The sequence below is a fragment of the Eumetopias jubatus genome, unplaced genomic scaffold (genome assembly GCF_037043125.1).
Source record: "Eumetopias jubatus isolate StellerSeaLion01/CBP00866 unplaced genomic scaffold, mEumJub1_p1.0 scaffold_3, whole genome shotgun sequence".
In the NCBI taxonomy this organism is placed as follows: domain Eukaryota; kingdom Metazoa; phylum Chordata; class Mammalia; order Carnivora; family Otariidae; genus Eumetopias; species Eumetopias jubatus.
The window spans coordinates 193,503,980-193,526,938 of record NW_028274809.1 but is presented as its reverse complement, the minus strand read 5'-3'; the positions used below and the strand labels follow the sequence as shown (position 1 = coordinate 193,526,938).

The 22,959-nt window shown below is 54.7% G+C and overlaps 1 protein-coding gene across 7 annotated transcripts in view; it reads right to left on the bottom strand.

Annotated features, from left to right (window-relative positions):
- The window catches only part of ATP11A (ATPase phospholipid transporting 11A), a 115,871-nt gene extending 104,296 nt beyond the window's left edge, over positions 1-11,575 (bottom strand). For all 7 annotated transcript variants that reach the window (XM_088021902.1, XM_028087319.2, XM_028087320.2 and 4 more), the window contains exon 1: positions 11,476-11,575. In XM_088021902.1, the coding sequence (XP_087878028.1) occupies positions 11,476-11,514 (39 nt within the window). In that variant the 5' untranslated portion in view covers positions 11,515-11,575. The remainder of the gene's footprint in view (positions 1-11,475) is intronic.
- Between the last annotated feature and the right edge of the window lie 11,384 nt (positions 11,576-22,959).

The following is a 22,959-nucleotide window of genomic DNA, read 5'->3' as shown; positions in this document are numbered from 1 at the left end:
CCTAGGTGGCTCAGTCGGTTAAACCTCTCCCTTCGGCTCAGGTCATGGTCCCAGGGTCCTGGGATCGAGCCCCACATCGGGCTCCCTGCTCAGCGGGGAGCCTGCTTCTCCCTCCCCCACTGTTGTCTTCCCCCTGCTTGTGCTCCCTCTCTCAAATAAATAAATAAAATTTAAAGAAAATAAGAAAAAAAAATGTGTTTCGAAAATAGCAAGAGACACAATATCACACATACAACAAACTAATTAAAATTGCCCATAACTCAGCAATTGCCCTAAACTCTGTTTAGGATGACACAAAGGCTCTGGAGATGGATGGTGGCTGCACAGTGTGACTGCACATAAAAGGGGTGAAAGTGGTAAATTTCATGTTCTGTATGTGTTACCACAGTGAAAAACACTGCCCATAAAACAACCTACTGTCTACCTGTTCAATAAATTGATACTTCTAACTTACCTATCATGTAACACGTTCCTCATTTCGCCACATGATTTTTAGAAGAACTTAAAACTTCATCAAAAGCAACACACACAACGTATGCTGTGTTTCAGGCAATGAACTCAGGAGCCGCGCGGGCTATCGAGGAGGTAAGCCGGCCGTGCGCGGGAGGGCCCCCCTCCACCTCGGCCGCCCAGCCTCAGCCTCACCGTGCGCGGAGGCCGCCCGATCTTCTCCACAGCGTCCCGTCCCAACCCTCCTGCCGGGGGTTCCCGTTCCTCGGCGGCCCCTCCTGGCACCCCGCACGCCACGTGCTTATTTACTGCCCGTCACCTGCCACGAACACACAGCCTCCAGGGCTGCTCCCCACTGAAGCCTCCATGCATACAGCAGGGGCCCAATAAATATCTGATGAACACCCCATGTTGAGCACCTAGTATGTGCTGAGTACGCCACAAACTTTTCTTCATAAGAATCATAATGGGTTGCCCCCCACAAACCCTCCAGTGCCGTGCCTACTCCCATGCGACGTCAGAGAAAAGGCGAATGAGCAAAGAGACCCGAGGAAGGAGGACGAGAGAGGCCGGCCCCACGAGCACCGCGCGGCCTTCCTCACACACACGCCGCCCTCGGGTCCGCGCGACGCCCAACCTTACCGCGCAGAGGCGTGCGGGCCACGCGGGTTTCTCTTCCCGGCTCGTCTACGTTTATGCAAATCAAAACGACTTCCACACATTTCTAAAGTGAAAGGTCACTGAAATTACCCCACATGTGAACAGTTCTCTGTCACTTTCAGGCATTTTGTAAACATCTTCCTTACCAATGATCATCCCATAATTTTAGTCGATGTAATAATTTTAAATTAATTCCATTTTAAATTAAATTAAAATTCCATTCCAATTTTAAAACTTGGGTTTCAGTGGGCAAATTTCTGAGATCTTCTTGAAAAATCACACAAAAATCTAGATGACATCCATGGGGCGCCTGGGTGGCTCAGTCGTTAAGCGTCTGCCTTGGGTTCTGGTCATGATCCCAGGGTCCTGGGATCGAGCCCCGCATCGGGCTCCCTGCTCAGCGGGAAGCCTGCTTCTCCCTCTCCCACTCCCCTTGCGTGTGTTCCCTCTCTCGCTGTGTCTCTGTCAAATAAATAAATAAAATCTTAAAAAAATCTAGATGACATCCTAATGGCAGAACCTCACCATCCCTAATCCTCGGCTGAAAATAGGGTGGAGGAAATCCTCTTTTCTCTGAAGGAGACAGATTATGTAATGCCGCGTGAGGTGCCGGCAGGCCCGTCTAGGAGGAAGGAGGGCGGTCTGGGGATCTCGGAGTGGGTACACCGGAGGGATCGGCCCCCACGCCAACCTCAGACTCTCGTTTCCCAGAACACGAACTCGAGAGCCTCAGATCCCTTGCGCACAGAGAGGCTGGAGGAGTCCTCCGGGCACCCGGCTTCAAATGGTGTCGCAGACTTGCAGTTTCTCTTAACGCTGGGGCCGCTCAGCCTGTGCCGTCAGCAAAGCCACCCTCACTCCTGACAGAAGAGGAAGAGTGCTTTAGGGTCATTTCTGTTCTGGGAACCACCTAAGCAAATGCTGGATGAAGGATAAGGAGGCTGGGAGTGGGAGGTACCTGCCACAGAAAGAGACAGCAGGGGGGCCGAGGAACCGGCCGCCTGGAGAGCCCACAAGGCCGCAGGCGTGTGCGCCCCCGAGTGCGGACCAGGCACGTGTGGGTTGTGCTGGTGCAGGCGTGAGCACACGCCCCTCCTATGCGAGTTAGGAAGTCAGGTTCCATGTCCAACGCTCACTTTCCAAACCGCCAAAGGTACAGTGTCGCGCTGTCCAGAGGCCAAGAGAAGTCGCCGAAACGCCATTCCATTTACTAGAGGCACCGGATCATGACACGCCAGCCCAAGCGGAAACGTCCAATCCAGTTATGGGCGGAAAACCCTGACATCTGTCCGTCCACGAGCCAGACGCCGTGTATTTGGATTATGATACAAACCCAAAACAGTACCTCATAGCCTTGTCCTAGCAGCTGCTGCCATGCTCCCGCCAGCCTCCTGCAGCGGCGGTGGAAAGAAACACAAATACCACACCCTCGGGTCTAATCAAGTGATGGACACCGGGGTCTCTTAGAGCTACTAACAGCCCAACTGCCGAAATCTGTTCCACAATTTTAAAGAAATAACCCATTCCCACTAAAAATTTATTTTTATCTTTCCACATTTTGTGGAACATTCATTTCTGTATTTTTTTAAAAGGGAGTTTTTCTTTTTTCCTTATTTTTTATTTATTTATTTCAGAGACAGAATGAGAGTGAGAGAGAGAGAGAGAGAGCACAAGAGGGGGGAGGGTCAGAGGGAGAAGCAGACTCCCCGCTGAGCAGGGAGCCCGATGCAGGACTCGATCCCGGGACTCGAGGATCATGACCTGAGCCGAAGGCAGCTGCTCAACCGACTGAGCCCCCCAGGCGCCCACGTTTCTCCATGTCTGATAGAACAGTAAGCAAACTCCATGTGCCTTTTCAAGGTCCTCTCTCTGATATTCCCATCTGTTTGAGTATTTACAACCTGAACAGGGCCGGCTTTCACAGTGTACAGTCATGGACTGAACAGCGTCTCTCCCAAACTCATAAACTCAGGCCCTGACCGCCAGCAGGATGGTTATTTGGACACAGGGATCACTTGCCTTCTCTCCGCACCCACCCCCGCCCCCGTCCCCCGGCACATGAGCAACGGCCACATGAGACCACAGGCCAGGAAGAGGCTCTCACCAGAAGCCGAATGTGCCGGCTCTTTGATCTTGGGACTGTCCATGGTGTAAGCCGCCCGGCCTGGGGTGTTTGTTACTGAGGCCTGAGCTGACTGAGACATACTTATGCAGTACCCGTCTCCCGTGGTGTCTTAAATGCTATAGCACATACATCAACACCTAAGTTCACGGACTCTGTAACGAGCACCTGAGAGAAGAGTAAACAATACGTCAACTCTTCGTGAAAACGATTCCTCCTGTACCACCCTCTGAGCATCTACTGCCTTGATAATCAAGCCGTATGTTAGGATCACCCTTCCAGAAACTTGCTGGCTGCTAACCTCACCTAGTAAGATGCAGGAAAAAAGGCACAGAGGGAGGAAGAAGTCCACTGAAGAAAGGTAAATGGTGCACACTCGACACACAGCACGAGGGTCTTGCCGGAGGCTCTGCGGCCCGCACCTGAAGCCCACTCACTCCCTCCCTGCACACCCACACTGACGTGGGAGTGTAAGGAGCCCCCAGGTAAGCACACCAGCGAAGAACAGCTTTGAACGGTCTTGGCTCCCTCTTACACGAAGAATCTGGAGCATGAGGGCAAAGGGAGGCATGCATGTCCTTGCATCTTGCCGGGCACACGGTGCTCATTATCGGCTTGATAATCACGAGCCATGCCAACAGCCTCCCACCAACCCCCACCCTCCAGGGACAGCTCAGGCAGGGTCCTGAAACATGACGGGTTCCAAAAGCAGGTGCCACTGGAAGGAAAAGGTGCCTCCAACCTGAGCGCGATGCAGGGGCTGCACGGGGCACGTCGGGGATGGGACCTACTGGCCCTGCTCCATCTCCCCGGGGTGGGACAGTGGGTGGGGAGTGCAGCTCCAGGGCAAACGAGAACTGCTGACCACCTGGCTTTACACCAGACGCTACCCGGGCCCTTCCTCCCCTGGCTCCATAATTCTCCCTGCCCCCCCAGTGCCAGGCACACTGGGTACGCCTTCCTGCATTCCGGAACGTCCTATCTCTGAATCAAAGTACGCAGGGCTTTCCTATCAAATACCAAACATGACCAAAATATCATCCGGGTACTAATTCTTTATCATGCTAATGATGAGCACAGCTCTGTTTACACACATCACCCACAAAATTTAGTGCCTGTGTGTTTCCTGAACACCGAAGTGCAGGGCGCAGGGTAACGACGTGAGGCGGGACCAGGGAGGGGTCGAAGCAGGTCTTGGGCACAAACCCATCTCCGGACAGCACGTCACGGCGCGCAGAACGTTCTTAGTCTCAAGCTCACCGTAGCTCATAGACTTGTGCCCCCACGTCCTCCTGCAAAGGGCACGGCTTGCCCCGCCGTCTTCCCAAATCGCATGTTGGGGGGGGGAAGCAAGGTCCAAGCAGGTGCCCCTGGGGGTAAATTCACCAACAAAATAAAAGAGGTCCAGGTATTTCCATGAAGTGATCTCCCTGGTGAAGTGTGAGTGGAGAGCGACGCTCCTCACTGTTATTCCGGGAACCAGGCCAACGGCTCACGATCACCCTTCACAGGATGCAGACTCGGGGTACGGGATCCCTTCCTGCACAGAAGGGACAGAGCGCACCTTCCCAGACTTGTTGGGTCTGTTCCTTCCTCCTGTGCAAGGGCAGCAAGGCCGTCCCACCTGCTTCAGGGAGGAGCCGGCCGACCGTCCTGTCTGCCTCTCTCTGTCTGTCTCTGTCTCTCTGTCACTCTGTCTCTCTCCCTGTCTGTCCCTCTCTGTCTCTGTCCCTACCTCTCTGTCTCTGTCTCCCTCTCTTTCTGTCTCTCCCCCTCTGTGTCTGTCTCTCTCTGTTTCTCTGTCTCTCCCTGTCTCTGTCTCTCTGTCTCCCTCTGTCTCTCTCTTGGCAGCCCTGCTCACTACTCCCACCCGGGGACACGGGCAGAGGGTGGGGGACAAGCAGATGAGGGGCAGAGATGCCCCCTCTGTCAGGCTAACCTTCTTCCCATCCCTGGGAATGCTTAATTACTGGTCTTTGGCCAAAGAGTCTTTTTCACAAGTAACAAACCTTCTTGTGAAATTCCTGTCTTGTCTTCCAAAGCAGGAAAAGGATCTTATTTTCATTACCTTTCTGAGCCGGGAAAGCTTTCCTACCCCCTTCTGACAAGCGTGTAGCTGTTATTTGCAGGAAAGGAGCTTCTTCCCACTGCCCTTACAGAACTATTAGAAAGGCGAACACTGACAAAGCTGCCCCCAGGGCCACACGCTGGGGTCTGGCCTCAGCCCAGGTGACGAAAGGGACAAGTTGAGGGAGGAAACCGAAAATCCCCGCTGACTCTGAGCCTCCCGCGCTGGGTCCCCTCCTGGACGGGCACAGCAGCACGGGTGCGGCTCACTGCCCTCACACAGGGGCGAGAGGCCTCCCTCCAGGGTCTGAACCAGGGTGTCCTGCGCTCCCGGGGACCAGGCAGGGGCTGTGAGTGAGGCAGGCACCCCCGGGGGGACAGCAGCAGAAGTCAGGGAACCTGAGAAACAGCAGGACCGCGGGAGAGGCCAGGTGTCCCGCCAAGCCAGGGGAGCCGGCACGCTGCTGGGGGGTGACAGTGGGCAGCCCCCGGCCAGGGCTCGCTCACACTGCAGCTGTGGTCAGGGGCAGCTATCCAGTGAGGGTGGGCCAGATCATGCCATCACTGAAAAAGTGGAGAAATATGGACTTTGATGTGCATTCACACGTTTCTGAAGCCACCGAGTGGGGCAACTTTCTACCTGTGTCCTCGGACAAGCATTCTTAACCTTAACTGGGACAGGCACTCCTTTAAGAATCTAACAAAAATTGGGAAACCCAATTATTTTGCCCAGAAAACAGAAAGCGTTTATGCTGTTTGAAGGGAGTTGGGCCTCACCAGGGAGCAGTTAGTTAAGAGCTGGTCTCCATCCAGCTCCGGGAGCTACACTGTGGCGGGTCCCTCCTCCCAGGCCGCACGGTCCGGACAACAGAGGCAAGAAGGGGATGCGCACCCAGGGACCCACTCACCCCAGGACCCGCCGTGATCCACAGGGGGCGCTGTACCGGGACCCAGGGAGACGCTTCACGCGCAAGCCACAAAGCCAGCTGGGCCGACCCACCAGGGGCGTGGGGACCATGGGCCGTGGCCCTTAGGACCCAACATTCCGCACTGTGGTGCAGACCGCGAGAGGGGGGTGGCCCAGATGCCTGCCCGCTCCCACATGTTTATGATGCTGGGAAGTGTATCAAGGAAAGAGAATCCAAAAGTTCGAAGTCCCATTAGACATGTTTTAAGAGACTGTCATTAATCACTCAAGGTCCCTGGAAGCACCATGAAGCTTCCTCCAGAAGTGTCCGGTGGCGACCTCCACACAAACTTCTCAGCAGTCCTGACACAAGCAGGAATCACTCAGGCAGATGTCTCTGGAGGGACGACCCTGCGCCAGGAACTGGTCCAGGTGTGTGGCGGGGCAGCCGAGGGGCAGGGAGAGATGTGGGGTCCACGGACATGGACGAGGTGCCTGGGGGTCCTCCAGCACGAAGCCCGGGGTGGGGGGGGACCCGAGAAGGGCCAACGGCAGGCGGGAAGGCCACAGGGCAGCCACTCTGCCTGGGACACAGCCCAGTCCCCCAGCTCTGCCCTCACGTCTACTCCTGTGCTTGGCTTTCTGCCCGCCACACCCGCATCTGAAGGTAGTGCCCCAGGGACCGGGCTTAGGTGTGCTCGGCCGGGAGAGGAATTGGTACACGCACAGGGCGCTCACCAGTGTGTGCTGGGAGGCTCTGAAGGACACCAAGGGCCTCCAGGGTGATGGAAATGGCGATGAGCCCACGGGAGTATGAGGAGGCTACAGGAGGAAAGCAGGACACGTCAGCACAATCGCGAAGGAGACGGAGAAGTGGGGGCAGGGGAAGTCTGTGTTTAAGAACAGGCGATCTGAAGGGCTGGCCACTCCACGGGGGCTAAGGAGGGACACAGATGGTCCAGGAGGAAGAAGGGAGATGCGGGGTCCCAAACCAGGAGACAAGAGCAGACCAGGCAGTGCTGGTGGGCTGCCTGGAAGAGGGGGAGTCCTCTCTGGTGACCACGTTCCCTCCACGAAGCACCAGGCAAGGTCTCGACACTCCACATGAAGCAGATGTCTGAAGGTCTGAGAAGTGCGGGGCTGCACACAGCCATGGGATGTCTATGATCCCAGAGGGACACGCGAGCTCTGTGCAGGGAGGCACATCACCTCATCCCACACAAGACACCAGGGAACTGGGGATGTTAGCTAGTGTGCCCACGGCTCACAGAGGCGGGGGCCAGCTGGAACTTCTGGCCTCCACGATCCACTGTTTTGTTTCTCTCGGATACCGGCACGCAAGCAAAAGCAACAACAATCTTCATTCAATCCTGCTGAGTTTCTAATGCTGTAAAAATTGCCTTCCATTGATCTTCGCTGCAAATAAATAGCATTTTTGCCAAATTTAACTTGGTTAGAAAAGCATTTACAAGTCTGGGACTTAGGGATCCAACCATCTTTTATCAACCCTGTTTATGTTAGAACATATGGCTGAGCAACAAGGAACAATTTGTATTTAGGTTTGTAAACGTTAGGACTTCCTGTGTAGTTAAGCGGTGAAGCATGTTTGTCGGCGGGGTCAACGCAGTTCTGACCAACAGTAAACAGAGACAGTGTTCTCACCCTAGAAATGTAACTGACTGTAGCAAAACCCATAATATAAACTCCTTCTCCGCACTGTGATTAAATTTACCCTGTGGCTCGGAATAAAAGCATCTCGGGATCGCTTGTTCCTAACGTGCAGAGGTTCTACGGGGTTTGTGGGAACAGTGCAGAGTTCACCGAGGGCTGGAACATAAAGGTTAAATTAGAGACCAGGTAGATTGCTTTCAACTGTGCGGCTGACCCCGGGCAGCTCCTGAGGACTGGCATGGGGCGGGCCGGCTCGCGTAAACACTTCACGAGGCCAGGCGCTGGGTCGCGCTCAGGCAAGGCTCACCGTCTTCAAGGACCGGCAGGCCTGGGTGGGAAAAGCCATCTCATGCGGGATGAGGAGAGGAACTCGAAGTCCTGCAGCATTTTAAGTTGTTCAACAGAGACTGGAACAACTGAGTCAAAGGAACGTCTGCCCTTTAGAACAGGCCGCCTCTCTGGTGAGCGTGGACAGTGGTCCACATGGACACGGAGGGACGGAAGCAGGCAGAGAGGGCTGGACTTTCTAGAAGGTTTACAGCACTCAAATACAGTCGTGCTTAAAGTTCTCCAGGGACCCAAAACATTTACCTTTCCCTTACAGAGAAAGCCCTACTGTAGCAGCTTGTTCCAGAAGCAGGATGCACCGTCAGCAAGGAAAGCCTGCACATTCTTCCCGTTTACTGTCTGAAAACCTAAGAAAGATACTAGAAAGCAAACAGGGTGAGAAACAAGTGGAGATGGACAGGCAGCCTGGCAGAGCTGGGGCCAGATGCCCAGGCCGAGCAACTGGAAACAAATCCCAGCCCCAGAACAAGACAAAGCTCAGACCCACAGAACTGCCAAGCCAAGTCTTCCAAACGTGAAGTCCGGAAGGGAAGGAAGCACAGGCATCCTGTGGCGCGGTTATCCTGGCCTGGGATGCTCACGCACGAGCGCATGTATGGCCAGATGTGGCCTGTGGCCTGTGTGCCTGGCCTGCTGCTCAGGAGCAGGGCGCCCGGGCCCCCCACCGGGGACTGAATCGCGCTAACGGCCCGCGTGATAAATGTACCGAGCGCTCCCTGAGAGCCAGCACACTCCGAGCTCCACCCATATCCCTCACGCGAGCCTCACAGCCCCGTGAGAGGGCGCTCCGGCTAGTCTCCGATGGGAGCACGGAGGCGGGGCCTGCCCAAGGTTACACGGCCCACAGACCCCGCAGGGACCACGAGGCTGCACGGGCTTCTCCCAGAACTGAAACCCCCCGAGGCCAGGCTTCCCGCCTCACACCTGTAAGGAAAGAACTCAAACTCTCCATCCCCTTCGTTAAATGCAAAAATTTGTAAATAGGCCCAACTACCTCATGATACATGAACCACATCACGGTACACAAGCATCGTGCTGTCTACACACAGGTCACCTCCACACGGCTTCCGTCCATCCACACCACCAGTGACACGGCTGCCGTCTACACAGCGGGACCCCGACTACTTCTCCCATTCATTCGCCTGTTCTCTCTCTCTCTCTCTCCGGAGTTCGCCAGAATGAAATATCTGTAGTAATGCTTTCAAGGACTCCTTTACCTTCTGGCAACCCTCGCACCTCAGAAGGAGCTGAAAAGTTTTCTCTGTCCTAGAAATTCTGACCCGGGTGAACACAGGAAGAGAACAGGGTGTAAGCTTTTATTTGTTCTTATAAAATAAGGCACATAAGGAAACCACACGGACATAAGTACTCAATCCCAGGCTCTGCCTCTTCTTCGAGCAAAATGAAATACAATTTGGTCCTACATAATGACTGACCCTGACAGACCCTGACTGTCCCTGATCAAACCCAAATTAGTTCAACAGCATAAACAAGAGCCTCGTATCACAGAAATGGATGGTCTTGTATGTGAATATGCTGAAACAGCCAAATGATCAGACTGAAAAAAAAAAAAGACATGGAATGGAAATACAGAAATAATAGTATCCCATAACCTGTGTTCTAGGGACGTTACCAAACAATGCACACGCCTAGAAAGTTCATTAAGCAAGAGCTACCCCTTAGGTTTGAGAGAAAATGTCATTTCATAAGCCTAATAACATAGCAAAAGGGAATTTTAACATGTCAACTACAAGAAATTTATACAAATTGATAGGACATAAAACAGCTGAGGGCCTAGAGGAAAGGCCCCACTCCCAGGATGAAGGGTCAGGAAATTGCCGGGGGGCGGGGGGGGGGGTCAGATCCAGTGGCAGGGCCTCCGGGTCAGAGGAGACCATCCACCGGCTCTCCTGGAGGCAGACCGATGGTCCCGCTCACACGCAACCCTCCCTTTTATCACAAAGTGTTAGAGTTGGAAGGGAATGAAAATTAACCGGAAAACTGTGAGCACACTTTAAATAACACTAGCTCCACGCTTTTTCCAGTTTCCCTTTGGGGAAACAGAGGCAGGAACATAACTGGCCAAGGGACAGCCGGGAAGAGAGTGTCCTTGCCTGACAAAGCACTTCTTACCTCTGGTCACTGTGACTGGGCTTTCTAGAACTTATCACAGTGGAGAAACAAAGGTGTCACCTGATATTTACCACTCAGTTCACACTATGGACTTTGGGGGAAATCACATGAGCTTTCATCTGCTAAGCCCTGCCCCACCCCTTCTCTCCACTGCAAGGTCAGGTGCCTGACCTGCTCAGGGAACAGGTACCTGGGTCAGGTGGGCACAGGTCCCCTGACTCGAGTCTTCTGCTGAGTGAATCAATTCAGGGTGAGTGATTTGGCGCTCCCATCGATGAAGACACACACTGATCCTGGCTAGGGTGTCCTTCTCAAAAAAAGCTCATAAAGAGGAAAGTCCGCCCAAGACAATTCCTATACCGTAAAAAACCCATAATGATGCCTTCAACCCCCAGTGCGAGTGACTTCTCAAACCTGTGCCTGACCGCGGACGGACGTCAGCCGCCTGGAACAAGGCACCTTTTGTTGAGACAGTGGCAGGAAACACCACCCTCCGGACAGCGTTCTTTCTCTTCTGCACACACACCCCCTTTCACACCACAGCCACGCGCAGTGTCCCCTCGCTCTGATGTCAGAAAAACCCGCTTTCCCCTCGGAGCCTCTCCTGACCTCGCCACACCGTCAGCAGCGAGTGTGGACTCCAGAGGAAGCCCACAACACCCGGCCTCTGATCTGATTGGTTACTTTCAGGGAAAAAAGATGCCAAACTTCACTTCTGGATCCTCCAGTGGTGCTACAAATAAGAACCAAACCAAGTCTCTGCCTTTTCTGCAGAAGTGTGACACTCCCATCTCTAAATCCGGACCCGAACCTCCCTCCCCAGCCCCGGGCCGCGCGCGAAGCTAAGGACCGTGCCCGCCGGGCAGCCCCATCCCCACGGGACGCCAGGGAGCGCGCGGCTGCGGGGCGGAGCAGGTGGACGGACGCCCGGGCCCGGCCGTCGCAAGCCCGAGGTGCGGACTCTGCGAGCCTCCCCGGCGCCCTGCCCGCGCCCTAGCTGCGGGAGCCCGCCGGGACCCCGGCCCCCGGCCGCAGCACGGTGGGCGCTGCGCACGGCGGCGTCCGGTCCCCAGGGCCCGCTCCACCCCCCCACCCCCCCGCCGCGGGCGGTACTCACGTATCTGTGCACGAGCGTCCGCACCAGGCTGCAGTCCATGGCTCCTCCGGCCGCGCCCGCCCGCGCTCAGCGCCCCCGCGCCCGGCTCGGCGCGCCCATGGGCCCGGGCCCGAGTGCGGCCGCGCGCCCCCGACCCGGTCACGGCCTGGGCGCGCCGGGCGGTGCGGGGGGCGGCCGAGGCCCCTCCGCGCTCATGCCCGGCCCGGCCCGCGGCGGCCGGCGCGGGGGTGGCCGCTCGGCTGGGGTGGCTGCTCGGGGCCCCGACTGCTGGCGGGGGCCGCGGGCTGGGAGCGTGGAGGCGCGGACGATCTGCTCTGCTCCTCCGCTCGCCTCTCCTCTGCTCTCCTCTGCGCTCGGCTCCTCCTTTCCTCTGCTCGGCTCCGCTCTACTCCCCGGCTCCTCCCCTCCCGCCCCTGCCCTTCGCCCGCCGCCCCTCTCAGCCCTGCCTCCGGCCGCCGGGTCCCGGCGCGCACGTCACGAGCGCGAGTGAGCATGCGCCCCGCGGCCCGCGGCCCCCGCCCAGCCACACCCGCCCTCGCACACCAGGCGCGCGCGCCCGGCCCGCCCTCCGCGTCCCTGTCCCCATCCCGCCCCGGGAGCGGGGAGGACCGGAGGACCCTGGGGCTGAGGCCGAAGGCCGGCGGGCGGGGAGAACTCCCTGTTGCTTCCGCCTCCCGGGGCCTGGCCTGGGGCCGGGGCGCGGGGACGGGGCGCCCTGCGGAAGGAAGCCTCGGCCTGCGTCCCGGCCCCCGGCTCCGACGCTCGCCTGAAACTTCTGTCTCCCTCCGGAAGGCCAGATGGCGGGCGCTTGGTCGCTAGGGGCGCGGAGGGTGCCCGCGTGGCGCGGGATCGGGTTGGGCGGGAGACCCGCTAACCGGGTCAGGGTGGCGCGCTGGTGCCGAGCCAGTCCCCACGCGTGTTTGCTCCTGCTCTGCAGGTCGTGCTTCAGGTGGCTGCCCAGTTTCGCTCAGCTTTGGCGCGCAGAGGTGAAGGTCAGCCTAGGGTCTGCCCCCTGAGATCCTTCCTCTCTGAAACCCGCGCCCTCCCTCGCCCTTGCCTCCAGGCCTTCGGTCTCCTGAGTTGTAATCTGACGGGGGCGAGGGGTTGGAACCGTTCCCGAACCTGTTGCACTAGCTGGCAGCCCGCGGTGCCGCCCTCTCCCGGGCTGGCCCGTGCGGCTCCCTCCTGCCCCGGCCCAGGAGGCAGGCCACCCGGAGGCCAAGTCTGGGAGGGAAGTCGCGCCGTGCGCCCGGCCTCCAGGTCCCCCCCCCCCCGGGCACCCCGCTTGGTGCTGCCCACTCTGAACCAGACAGAACTGCTCCTGAGAGCACCGACACCATGACTTCCCTCCCCGGGGCTGTTTCTGTTTTCCCAGCGGAGAAACAGACTCCTCAGCTCCACACTCAGCTTTGTTTTAACTGAGGTGCTTTGCTCCAACTTCTCGTCCGGCTGCCTCCCGGCCATCTTGTGGCACCTGAGTGCCAGAGGTGGGAGGGGCAGTGCCCCCGCCCTGGGAGGGAGGTGATGGGGTGAACGTCCTCCTGGCTGGTGGTGGAAGAGAAGCCATATTGCCGGCTTTCCGGACCAGGAGCGGGGCCTAGAAATGAGTCGCTTAAGGGCAGGAGTGAATACGATCTGCCTGGGTTCTGAACGACCTTCCTTCAGTAAAACACTCCAGTTCTTGGTCAGCTCACACATTGCCTCTCCTCATTCCATCCAAATCTCTCTGTCCTTCTCCGTGTTGCTCTGACCAGGAGCCCGGTGGTGGTCCTCAGTGGGCCTTCCCCAACAGGGCTGCCTGCTGCAGGCTGAAGACGGTGGAGGGTCTGGGCAGGCCCTTCCCCTCCGGCCTGGCCTCCCCGGGGCCTGCAGTAGCTGTGGCCCTCTGTGAGGACAGTGCCTGGAGACCTTCCTTTCCCACTGTGCCAGCTTGGGTCAGGCTCCAAGAACTCGTCTTCTCCCCCTGGCCTCCATGGCCTCCCGCTCCCGCCGTCCCTGGGCAGCAGCACCCCGGGCTGGGTCCCTCTGTCCCACTGTCTCCCAAATCTCCCAAGAAGACCCCTGCGTCCTGCCAGGACCCTGATGGCTAGGGCCAGATTTTGACTAGCCTTCTACCTTACCAACTGTGACGTGTGAAGGGGGTGTGGGCGCAAGCACACGTCAGGCAGGGTTGCTGGCTGAAGGCTGCCTGTCACCCAGGAGTGTCTGTTTCAGTCAAGGGCGAATGTTAATTTCATGTTGTAGCAGCCGCCCGCCCCCTGTCCTCGCCGGCAGACACCCGTCTGGTCCAGGAACCCGCCCTCTGCGTGGTGCGGGGCCAGCCCTCGTTCCTGTAAGCCTTCCTTTCCCATGACTGGTGTACAACAAGTCTAAGCCAATGAATCCTGCTGTGGGGAAAAAAACCTTTCCTCACTCTTAAAAAGGCACATGAAGAGGAAGGGCTCCCCGTTTCCTGCTGGCTGTGTCTGGATGCGACGGCTGGTACCTGCAGCCTTCTCGTGTCCATGCCAGGAGGCCGCTTGAGGAACATCCTCGCGGTGGGGACGGCAGCGTGGGAAGATGGGAGGAAGCATGATCCTTGATGACACCATTGGCCACTCACCGATCCTGCCGCCACTGTCAGCGTCTTCGTTTAAAACCTATGGAAACAAATCAGTTAGGACTCTATTAAAATCCAACTCACCCTGTGAGTCCGTTATTTATTTCTGTAGAACAAACCACCGCAAACTTGAGAGCTTCAAGAACAACAAGCACTTCCTTCTCAGGACCCCGTGGTTTGGCGGAATGGCATCTCTGCTCCTCCTGGTGTTGACTGGGATTGTTCATGGGGGACTCGGTGGCACCTGGAGGCTTCAGAGGCTTCAGTCACACATCCAGGGTCTCAGCTTGGGGGATGAGAAGTGGGAGCAGGCGGGCCTCTGCCTCTCCATTCGGTTTCCCATCACAGACATCATGGAATGGTCTAGCCTCAGCTTCTTTACATGGTGGCTGGGTCCCAAGAGGGTCAAAGTGGACACTGTGTGGCCCCTAAACGGAACACTCCTTCTGCCACGTTCTCTCAGGGAAAGTAGGTTCTAAAGCCAACCCGGATTCAAGGAGAGGAACCGAAGAGACTTCACATCTTGGTGGGAGGAGGGCCTGGCACCAAGAGAGGAGAGACCTTGTGAGTCGTCGTCTTGGAAATCATCTGCATAGCAGACTTCAGCAGTAAGAGGATGTTTTGCCAGCATCACGCTAAGCCCAAGTGAAATGGCTGCGGGAAGCTCCAGGGCCTCTGTGTTTCTTCATTCACACCAGGGGCAGAGAATCTTCAACTCTGACCAGATCAGCTAAGTCCTGTGCACAGTCCTGGCCAACCAATCATTAGGACGGTGGAATGCCATTAGATGATCAGCTGAGGCCTGGATTCAGTGCACACCCATGACTCATAAGTGTCCAAGGGGAATGGAATGATCTTAATCAGCTTCAGGTCTTCAGGAACCCCCCCTCCCCACCCTCCACCACCAACCCCCCAGCAGTATGGCTGCTTCACCACAGTGGAGTGCAGCGTGAATGGGGAGGGGGCAGCAGATAGGATGCAAAACCCAGAACATAAATCAAATTATGGGTTTGCCTCTGGATGCCCAGGCTACATGCACACCCATACCTGTGCACAGACTCATAAACACCTGCTCTCTGTTCCTCCCCTCCACCTTGAAGAGGACTGGGATGGTAACCCAGGATCTTGGATTCTTTGACTTCTAAGTGAAAAAGGCTTTTGGGAGGGGTGCCTGGGTGGCTCAGTTGGTTAAATGTCCAGTTGATCTCAGCTCAGGTCTTGATCTCAGGGTCATGAGTTAAGTCCCACATTGGACTCCGTGCTAGGCATGGAGCCTACTTAAAAAAAAAATTTTTTTTAAAGAAAATTTAAGATAGTCAAACTATGGAAAGAGCCCAGATGTCCACTGACAGATGAATGGATAAAGAAGATGTGCTATATACACACACACACACACACAACGGAGTACTACGCAGCCATCAAAAAATATGAAATCTTGCCATTTGCAACGATGTGGATGGAACTGGAGGGTATTAGGCTAAGCAAAATAAGTCAGTCAGAGAAATTCAATTATCATATGATTGCACTCATGTGGAATTTAAGAAACAAGACAGAGGATCATAGGGGAAGGGTGGAAAAATAAGATGAAATCAGAGAGGGAGACAAACCACAAGAGACTCTTAGCTCCAGGATGCAAACTGAGGGTTACGGGGCGGGGGGAGGGGGTAACTGGGGGATGGGCACTAAGGGGGGCACGTGATGCAATGAGCACTGGGTGTGATACGCAACGGATGAATCACTAAATTCTACCTCTGAAACTAATAGTACAGTATATGTTAATTAATTTAAATAAAAGAAAAAAGACTTTTGGGAAATCGGGGGTGTGCAACCTTCCTGTAAAGACGGTTCAAGGAAATTATTGTTACTGAGACCTCGAATGACAAGCCTGAAGCCAAACTGACTACTAAAAACATAGAACAGGGAAGTAGGAGTTGACACATTTTGTTTTTGTGTGGGAAGAAGGGCAGGCACCATGTATCGGGGCGCTGGGCCCCCTCCGTGAGCAGTCTTGCTCCTCCAAGCTGCTGGAACATTCTGTACCCCTCTCTCAGGCCACTGTCCCTGCAGGTCAGGACTTGTGGGGGTGCCATCTTCCCATGGATTGGTTCTAGAATTCTCCAACGGCGGAAAGCCACAGACTCCCTCTGGCCTCCGTCATCCCTTTGGTCTGGAATCTTCTGCGGCATCCTGTGTTTGTCCCACAAACCTACTCATCCTTTATAGTCACTACACCTTGCTCAGCTCCCTCTCAGATCCTAGTTACTCCTCCCTTAGCGCTCTTAATATCACCAACTCAGCATAACTTAGTTATTTGTCCAAAAGCCCTGCTTGTTGATTAAAATCACCCAGGGAGATTTTTTTTTTTAAACAGAGATTCCCTGGCACCCCTCCCCCTAGCCCAGACGCTGTGATTCTATTGGTCTAGAGTGGGGTCCCAGCATCAGTGTCTTTTAAAAGCCCCCAGATATGGCAGGTTTGAGACCTGCTAGTCCAAATGCCTGTCTGCCTGGGATGCCTGGCTGGCTCAGTCACTTAAGCATCCAACTCTTGATTTCAGCTCAGGTCATGATCTCGGTGTTGTGAGATCAAGCCCCGCACTGGGCTCCACGCTCAGTGGGGAGTCTGCTTCTCCCCCTCTCCCTCTGCCCCCACCCTGCTTGCCCAAACTCTCTAAAATAAATAAATAAATCTTTTAAAAGTAAAAAATAAAAAATGTCTGCCTGCTTCCTTGGAACTTTGGAGAATGACCTTTATTATCAAGCCCTTTGTACTCCCCAGGGCATAGCACGGTCCCTTATTCATAACAGGTGCTCAATAAACGGTGGAAGAATTAAGTAGCTACACTGCTCTGTGGCAGGGTAAAGGGAGGGCACAGAGTGCGAGCACACTCACAGAAGAAAACCTGTACAGGCACAGCAGTCAATGCCCGATGGGTTGCTGTGGAGAGCAGAGTCCTGGGTTCGAATGTGACTGAGGTCAGCTCAGCCTGCCAAGCTCTGCCAGTCCGCATCCCCTGGAGTGTGGTTCTGACACATTGTCTCCCATGCCTGGGAGGAGCAGGTGGGGCAGTGCCACCACCTGACTTCCGAGCATCCTGTTTCACTAGGTCAGTACACAGGTATCCAAAAATGGAATCAGTTACACTTCAGTATCTTCCTTAATCCAAGCTGTGGGAATAGTAGTGAGCGCCGAGATCGCAAAGAATCGTCAGGATTTAAGCTTCTGGACAGTGTTGGTGTGAGCTCTGCGGTGGAAACCTTCAGCAAGCCCTGGGACTCCTGCGTGGGCAGGTGTGGTTGGAGGGGGCCCCACGCTCGCCCATCCTGAGACCACCGCTCCTGAACACCGGTCCTTGAGATGTCTCCTCTGTCACTCTGAGTCTTCTCCTTCTTAGAGTTTCTTCCTTTAGATGTCCAGACGCAGGTCAGGAGGGCGTCCCAGAGAACTCTGGCCCGTGTGTCCCCGGTGAGGCAGCTGCTCAGGTGTGGAGGCCCCCCTTCACCCACTCTGTGAGCCGCCACGCGAGGGCCTTGCTCGTCCCACAGTGCACCTGCTCACCACACTTTTGCTTCTCTGATCCCCATTTTCTCCTAGTTATTTTTCAGTGAGAAAATACATTAAAAAAAATGCTACAAATTATTTTCTGTTTCCTTATTTATTTTCTACACTCCCTCTCCCTTGTTTTTTTTTTCTAAAGAGATCAATTATTTTAATTCCACTTTGATTTCAGGAAAAAAAAGCTGAGTTCTGTGGTGCTTAAAATTACCAATAAAGTCATGAAAGCAATGTGTTCTCATTTAGTTGAACAGAAGCTTTGAAATACTGCTGCTTTCCAACAACCTAAATAAAATGAGAGTGTTTGAAATAGGAGTTGGACAATAATTAGGAATGGAGCATCATTCAAAGCCATTTGCACCTTCCTCCAGCAAGGCACTTTGATGTCACTTGACCGCACTTTACTGCACATTCTATTTGTGGGAACATTTTAGAAAACAACGAAAGTGCTTTCTCTCATCCCTGTCTGTACACAGGAAGATTAAAGTATCATCTACCTATCATAATCTGTAAGAACATTTTAACAGTTTTAACTGCAGGTGATCTAATTTTAATCAGAACCAAAAAAAATATATATATATATATAAAGTTTAATAGTTTTGACGACATTATGCTAAGTAAAAGAAGCCTGACACGAGAGGATGCATAGGGTATGATTCCAGTTACACGAGGTGGCTGGAGGAGTCCTACTTGTAGAGGCAGAAAGAGGAAGAGCTGTTCCTGGGCGGGGGGTGGGGGGAAGGAAGCACAGAGATGATGCGGGAGCAAAGGGGCTTGGGTTCCGGCCCCCAGATGTTCCTTCCCCAGCCCTCCACTCCCTAGGCTTCCTCGCTCACCCAACAGTGAAGACAGCACGGGGCTGGCGCTTTGGAAAGTAAAAGAGACACACGTGTGACCCGTGATGGGATCCCAGCCTCGGGGCTCCATCAAGCGCTCAGGTCAGCGTCAGGGAGCAGAGAGGACATTGCTAAAGGTCATAATTTGTGTAATTTGCCCAGTACTAGAGTCTCTCAGCAAGTGTTCACCTTCTTTCCTCCCTGCTTGGACCCCCCCCAGAGGATGCATCGTCTTACTCCCCTGCTTGCGGCATCCTGTGGAGGAGACTCTAACATGCCCAGCATTCCCTCTGACGTCCACGGACTGCCCTGCTGCGGTGTGAACTGGGAGCCCTGCCCTGCCTCACAGTCCTGACGCCTGCCCGTTCCCACCACTACTGCCCCAGCCCACTCCATCCATGACCTCTCCACTGTCCCCCGACCTGGTGGGGCCTCCTCAGTGTCCACCCGGGGGGGTCCTTGCTGTGTCCCTGCATGGGAGAAGCCCAGGCATGTGCATCTCTGAGAGGCTGACTCCCTGGGGAAGAGCCCTCAACAAACCAGCACATCCTAACCAGGTCCAAGAATGCTCTAGTGTTCAGGGCTCTCCGGGGAGAGTTCCCAAACCTCCAGCAACAGCTCTCACGCAGACTCTGCCTTAGACCAGAGTCCCTGTGGGGAAAGTACTTGGGCAGTCAGAAACAACCTTCAATTCAGAACAGAAGAGGAAGGGCAAAAAGTGGTTGGTTTTCTTCGGTGTAACGTGACAGAGGTGCATCAAAAGTTTATTTTCTGTGTTACAGTAAAACTTCATTAACATGAAAAACGTATTTTAATTTTAATCAATGATGTGCATTTGCATGGCTTTAAAATCAAGTAGAACTACCTGCCCCAGGACAATGACTGGATGCCCCACAACAATGACCAGACACCTCACGACAATGACCAGACACTTCAGCTTCAAATCCTTTCCTGATGAGGGAATCACCTATGACCCTTGGCTTTTTCCTCCTTTGCTGTGTCCACATTTCTAAATAATGTGCTTATAACATATTATTTCTAATTTTGGACAGCATCGATTGACTTCTTCCTAGAGAAGACCAAGTATTTACCTCTTTTCTACTGCTATGAACACCTCCCTCCTCCACTGCCTATCCCCACATGTGATGACATCCCCATCAGATCAATATTCTGTGTATTGACACTATCACATTCTTATGCATGAGCACACATCACTGCATGCCTCCCTGGCCCCGCTGGACATGGGGCTCCATCCCACCATCCATGAGATCACAACCTGAGCTGAAGCCAAGAGTTGGATGCTCAACCACCTGTGCTACCTAGGCACTTGACATTTTTAAGACAAGTGTTTCCTACCTATGACTATATACTCAGCCAAATCATCCATCAGGTATTACATCAGAGAAAAAAATGGTTTTAAACATTCACTTTCCATGCCCCATTCCTAGGAATTTACTGGAGAATATATTCCCCCCTAACCCTAACCCATCAAGAAAGGAGGTAGGGGATCCAGACAATAAGAGATCATGAGCATGGTAGACGGCATTCCCCAGATGGGTGGAGTGAGGCCTGAGGACCTGAGGACACGCTCGCAGTGGGCCTGCAGCCACCATCCAGTCCCGGTCAGCACAGGACACCGCACGGTGGCAGGAGGGCGTCCCAGCCAAGTGCGGACATGTTTGCTCACACCGAGAGTTTTGCCGCTTTGTCAGAGCTGGTCGTGATGCGTGGTGAGTCTGTAGAAGACCAAGATGATGCAGGACAGGGGGCAGTGGTCACCCTCAGGGAGGACGGGGGCCAGCGGTCACTCTCGGGGAGGACAAGTGGTGCAAGAAAAGACGTGTCATCACGAAGCAGCGCACAGCACAGCAGGGCCGTGCACCAGCCCCCTGACTGGTAAGATTAGAAACTTAATTAAGATGTCATCGAGTGGGCGCCTGGGTGGCTCAGTCGTTAAGCGTCTGCCTTCGGCTCAGGTCATGGTCCCAGGGTCCTGGGAGCGAGTCCCGCATCGGTCTCCTTGCTCGGCAGGAAGCCTGCTTCTCCCTCTCCTGCTCCCCCTGCTTGTGTTCCCTCTCTTGCTGTCTCTCTCTGTCAAATAATAAATAAAATCTTAAAAAAAATTAAAAAAAAGATGTCATCGAGCGCAGTCACAAATTCCACACGCTCAGTTTGAATTGACAATAGTAACCTATCACTTGCATTCATTTCCACCTTGGAAGCTCTTTATAAATGACTTTCCCAGCTGCTGGAGGGGAATGTTTGCTTGGCGAGGAAGGTCACATTGTGGAAAATGTCATCTGTGACCGTGGTAAAAACATGACTTTATCTGGCAGGTGGCGCATGCGTCTCCATGGGCACGTCACCCCCCACCCTGTCTTTCACTATCTCAGCAGCAGATTTGGGACCTGCTCTGGGTCTGCAGGGATGCTGAGCACACTGCTCTTTCACCTCTCTGGGCTCTGATTTTCCATTGTTCAGAATTCCATGTAAAGTAAGAATGGAAAAAGAAAAAAGATGTAACTCCTTGTTGTTTCTATCTTGAGGATTTGGAAACTCTGTGAGGACAGACAAGAGCCAGATGCAGCTGTGGGGACCACGGGTCTGTCCTGAAGACAGCTCAGAACCTCTTGACGCCTCTCAGACACCAGCAACCAGCCGTCCTGTGTTGACCCGCGTGTTTTCTCCCCCTGCCTTCCTCCCACGCTCTCTTCCCAGTGCTCCTCATCCCCCCACAGCGCCTCTGCCCAGGCGCACCAGTGAGCTGGGGAGGACTGCACATACCTCACTCAGCTCAGCAGATGAGCATCTGAGCAGAGAGGGGGCTTCACTGTGTCCATCATGATGTCTGCTGCGGAAGGATCAATACCACCAAGACCGGCTAATGGCACATAAAGGGGATGCTGATAGCACTGTGTCTGGTCCAACTGAGTCTTAAGTGGCTGGCTCGGGTCTATTTTTGAACCTTATTATCTGTTACAATGTAATTATGGAGTAATTTTACTTTTGTGAATTTTACTATAAACAATTTGATCCTATCACCCAACTTATGGTTGCTATATTAACAATTAAATATTAATTCGATCTCATTGTTTTCTATTGACTGAAACCTAACTTCTGCCTCTAATTTTCACTGGCTCTCACAATGTGACTGACCCCACATACAGAGCCATTTTCTTCCTGTTACTGACGTTCACCCCCTGGGACCTTCCTCTTCCTCCTGGGGGCTGCGCAAACCCCTCCCCCTTTCAGGGCCGTGCTGGAATGCCCTCTCCTTAGGCATCTGCTCCTTTCTCTGGGATGGCCCGTGTCAGAGTCCCAGGACACCTGCTAGACTCCCACCCTGACGGATGCTCTCTATAATCCCGTAGGCATGCTGGGATCTCTCTCGCTGATTATGTTGTCATACTGCAATGGCAAAGGAATTTTGCAGCTGTAATTAGGGTCCCTAAGCAGTTGAGTTGAAGTTAGTCAATAGGAGACTTTGCTGGGTGGGACTGGACAGATTCAAAGCCGCAGGGATGCCCCTGTTGGCCTTGAAGGGGCAGACTGCCATGTTGTGGGGAGGCCACACGGCAGGGGACAGCAGGTGGCCCCCACGCCTGACAACAGTCTCCAGCGGGCAGGTGCAACAAACAGGGAGCTCAGTCCCTCAACCGCGAGGAACCGAATCCAGCAGCGTCCACGAGCATGGAAGGCAGCCCTGGGCCTCAGCGGAGAGCCTGGCCCCAGGGGCGCTGACTGCAGGCTCCTGAGCCCTGAGCAGAGGACTCACTAACTGGACTCAGACCCCGACCCACAGACAGCCTGGGCTAAGTTTGTGTGGTTTTGGCATCTGAGGTGGTGGTAACGTGTCTCGCCACTCGGGACGGAGCCTGACGCAGGTGCGTGTCTTCTCCCATAGCTTCCCGGCTGCGGCATCACGGCGACATGGGCGTGAGCCACTCTGTCACTTGGCTTCTGTGAGTTCCTTCAGCAGAGCTGTCTGGGCTGGCAGTACCCAGACAGGAGTCAGCTGCGTGCATGTGAGCCAGAAGACAGGGCCGTGAGGACAGACTGGTCTCCTGGCGTCTTCCAGGCCCACTGCCCTCTGCCCTGTCTGCCTCCGCCACCTGGGGAGGCGCAGCCCAGAGGCCTCCCTACAGAGCCCACTGTAGGCCATGTGGCCAGCCCAACCCCTGCTTCCTCCCAGGCCCCGTCTCCCCTTGGGGCGTCCTCTGGTGCGTGGTCTTGGACAGAGGACAGTTCCCAGCAGCTGTCCGGTACAAGGGCGCTCCCCACCTCATTTCCCCCGGCCCCTGGTGTGGGGGGACCACTCACAGTGCACTGAGCACAATGGGATCTCTGACCACAGGAGAGTGGGGGACAGCCTTTCCTTTCTCTGCTCCCCAGGGCAGCCTGTGGGGGGGTATTGGACATCTTCGTGACTTTTCTCTTTGAACAAGCAACCCAAAGGAAAGGGAGTGTTTGCAGGTGGGATTGCACTTAACCCAG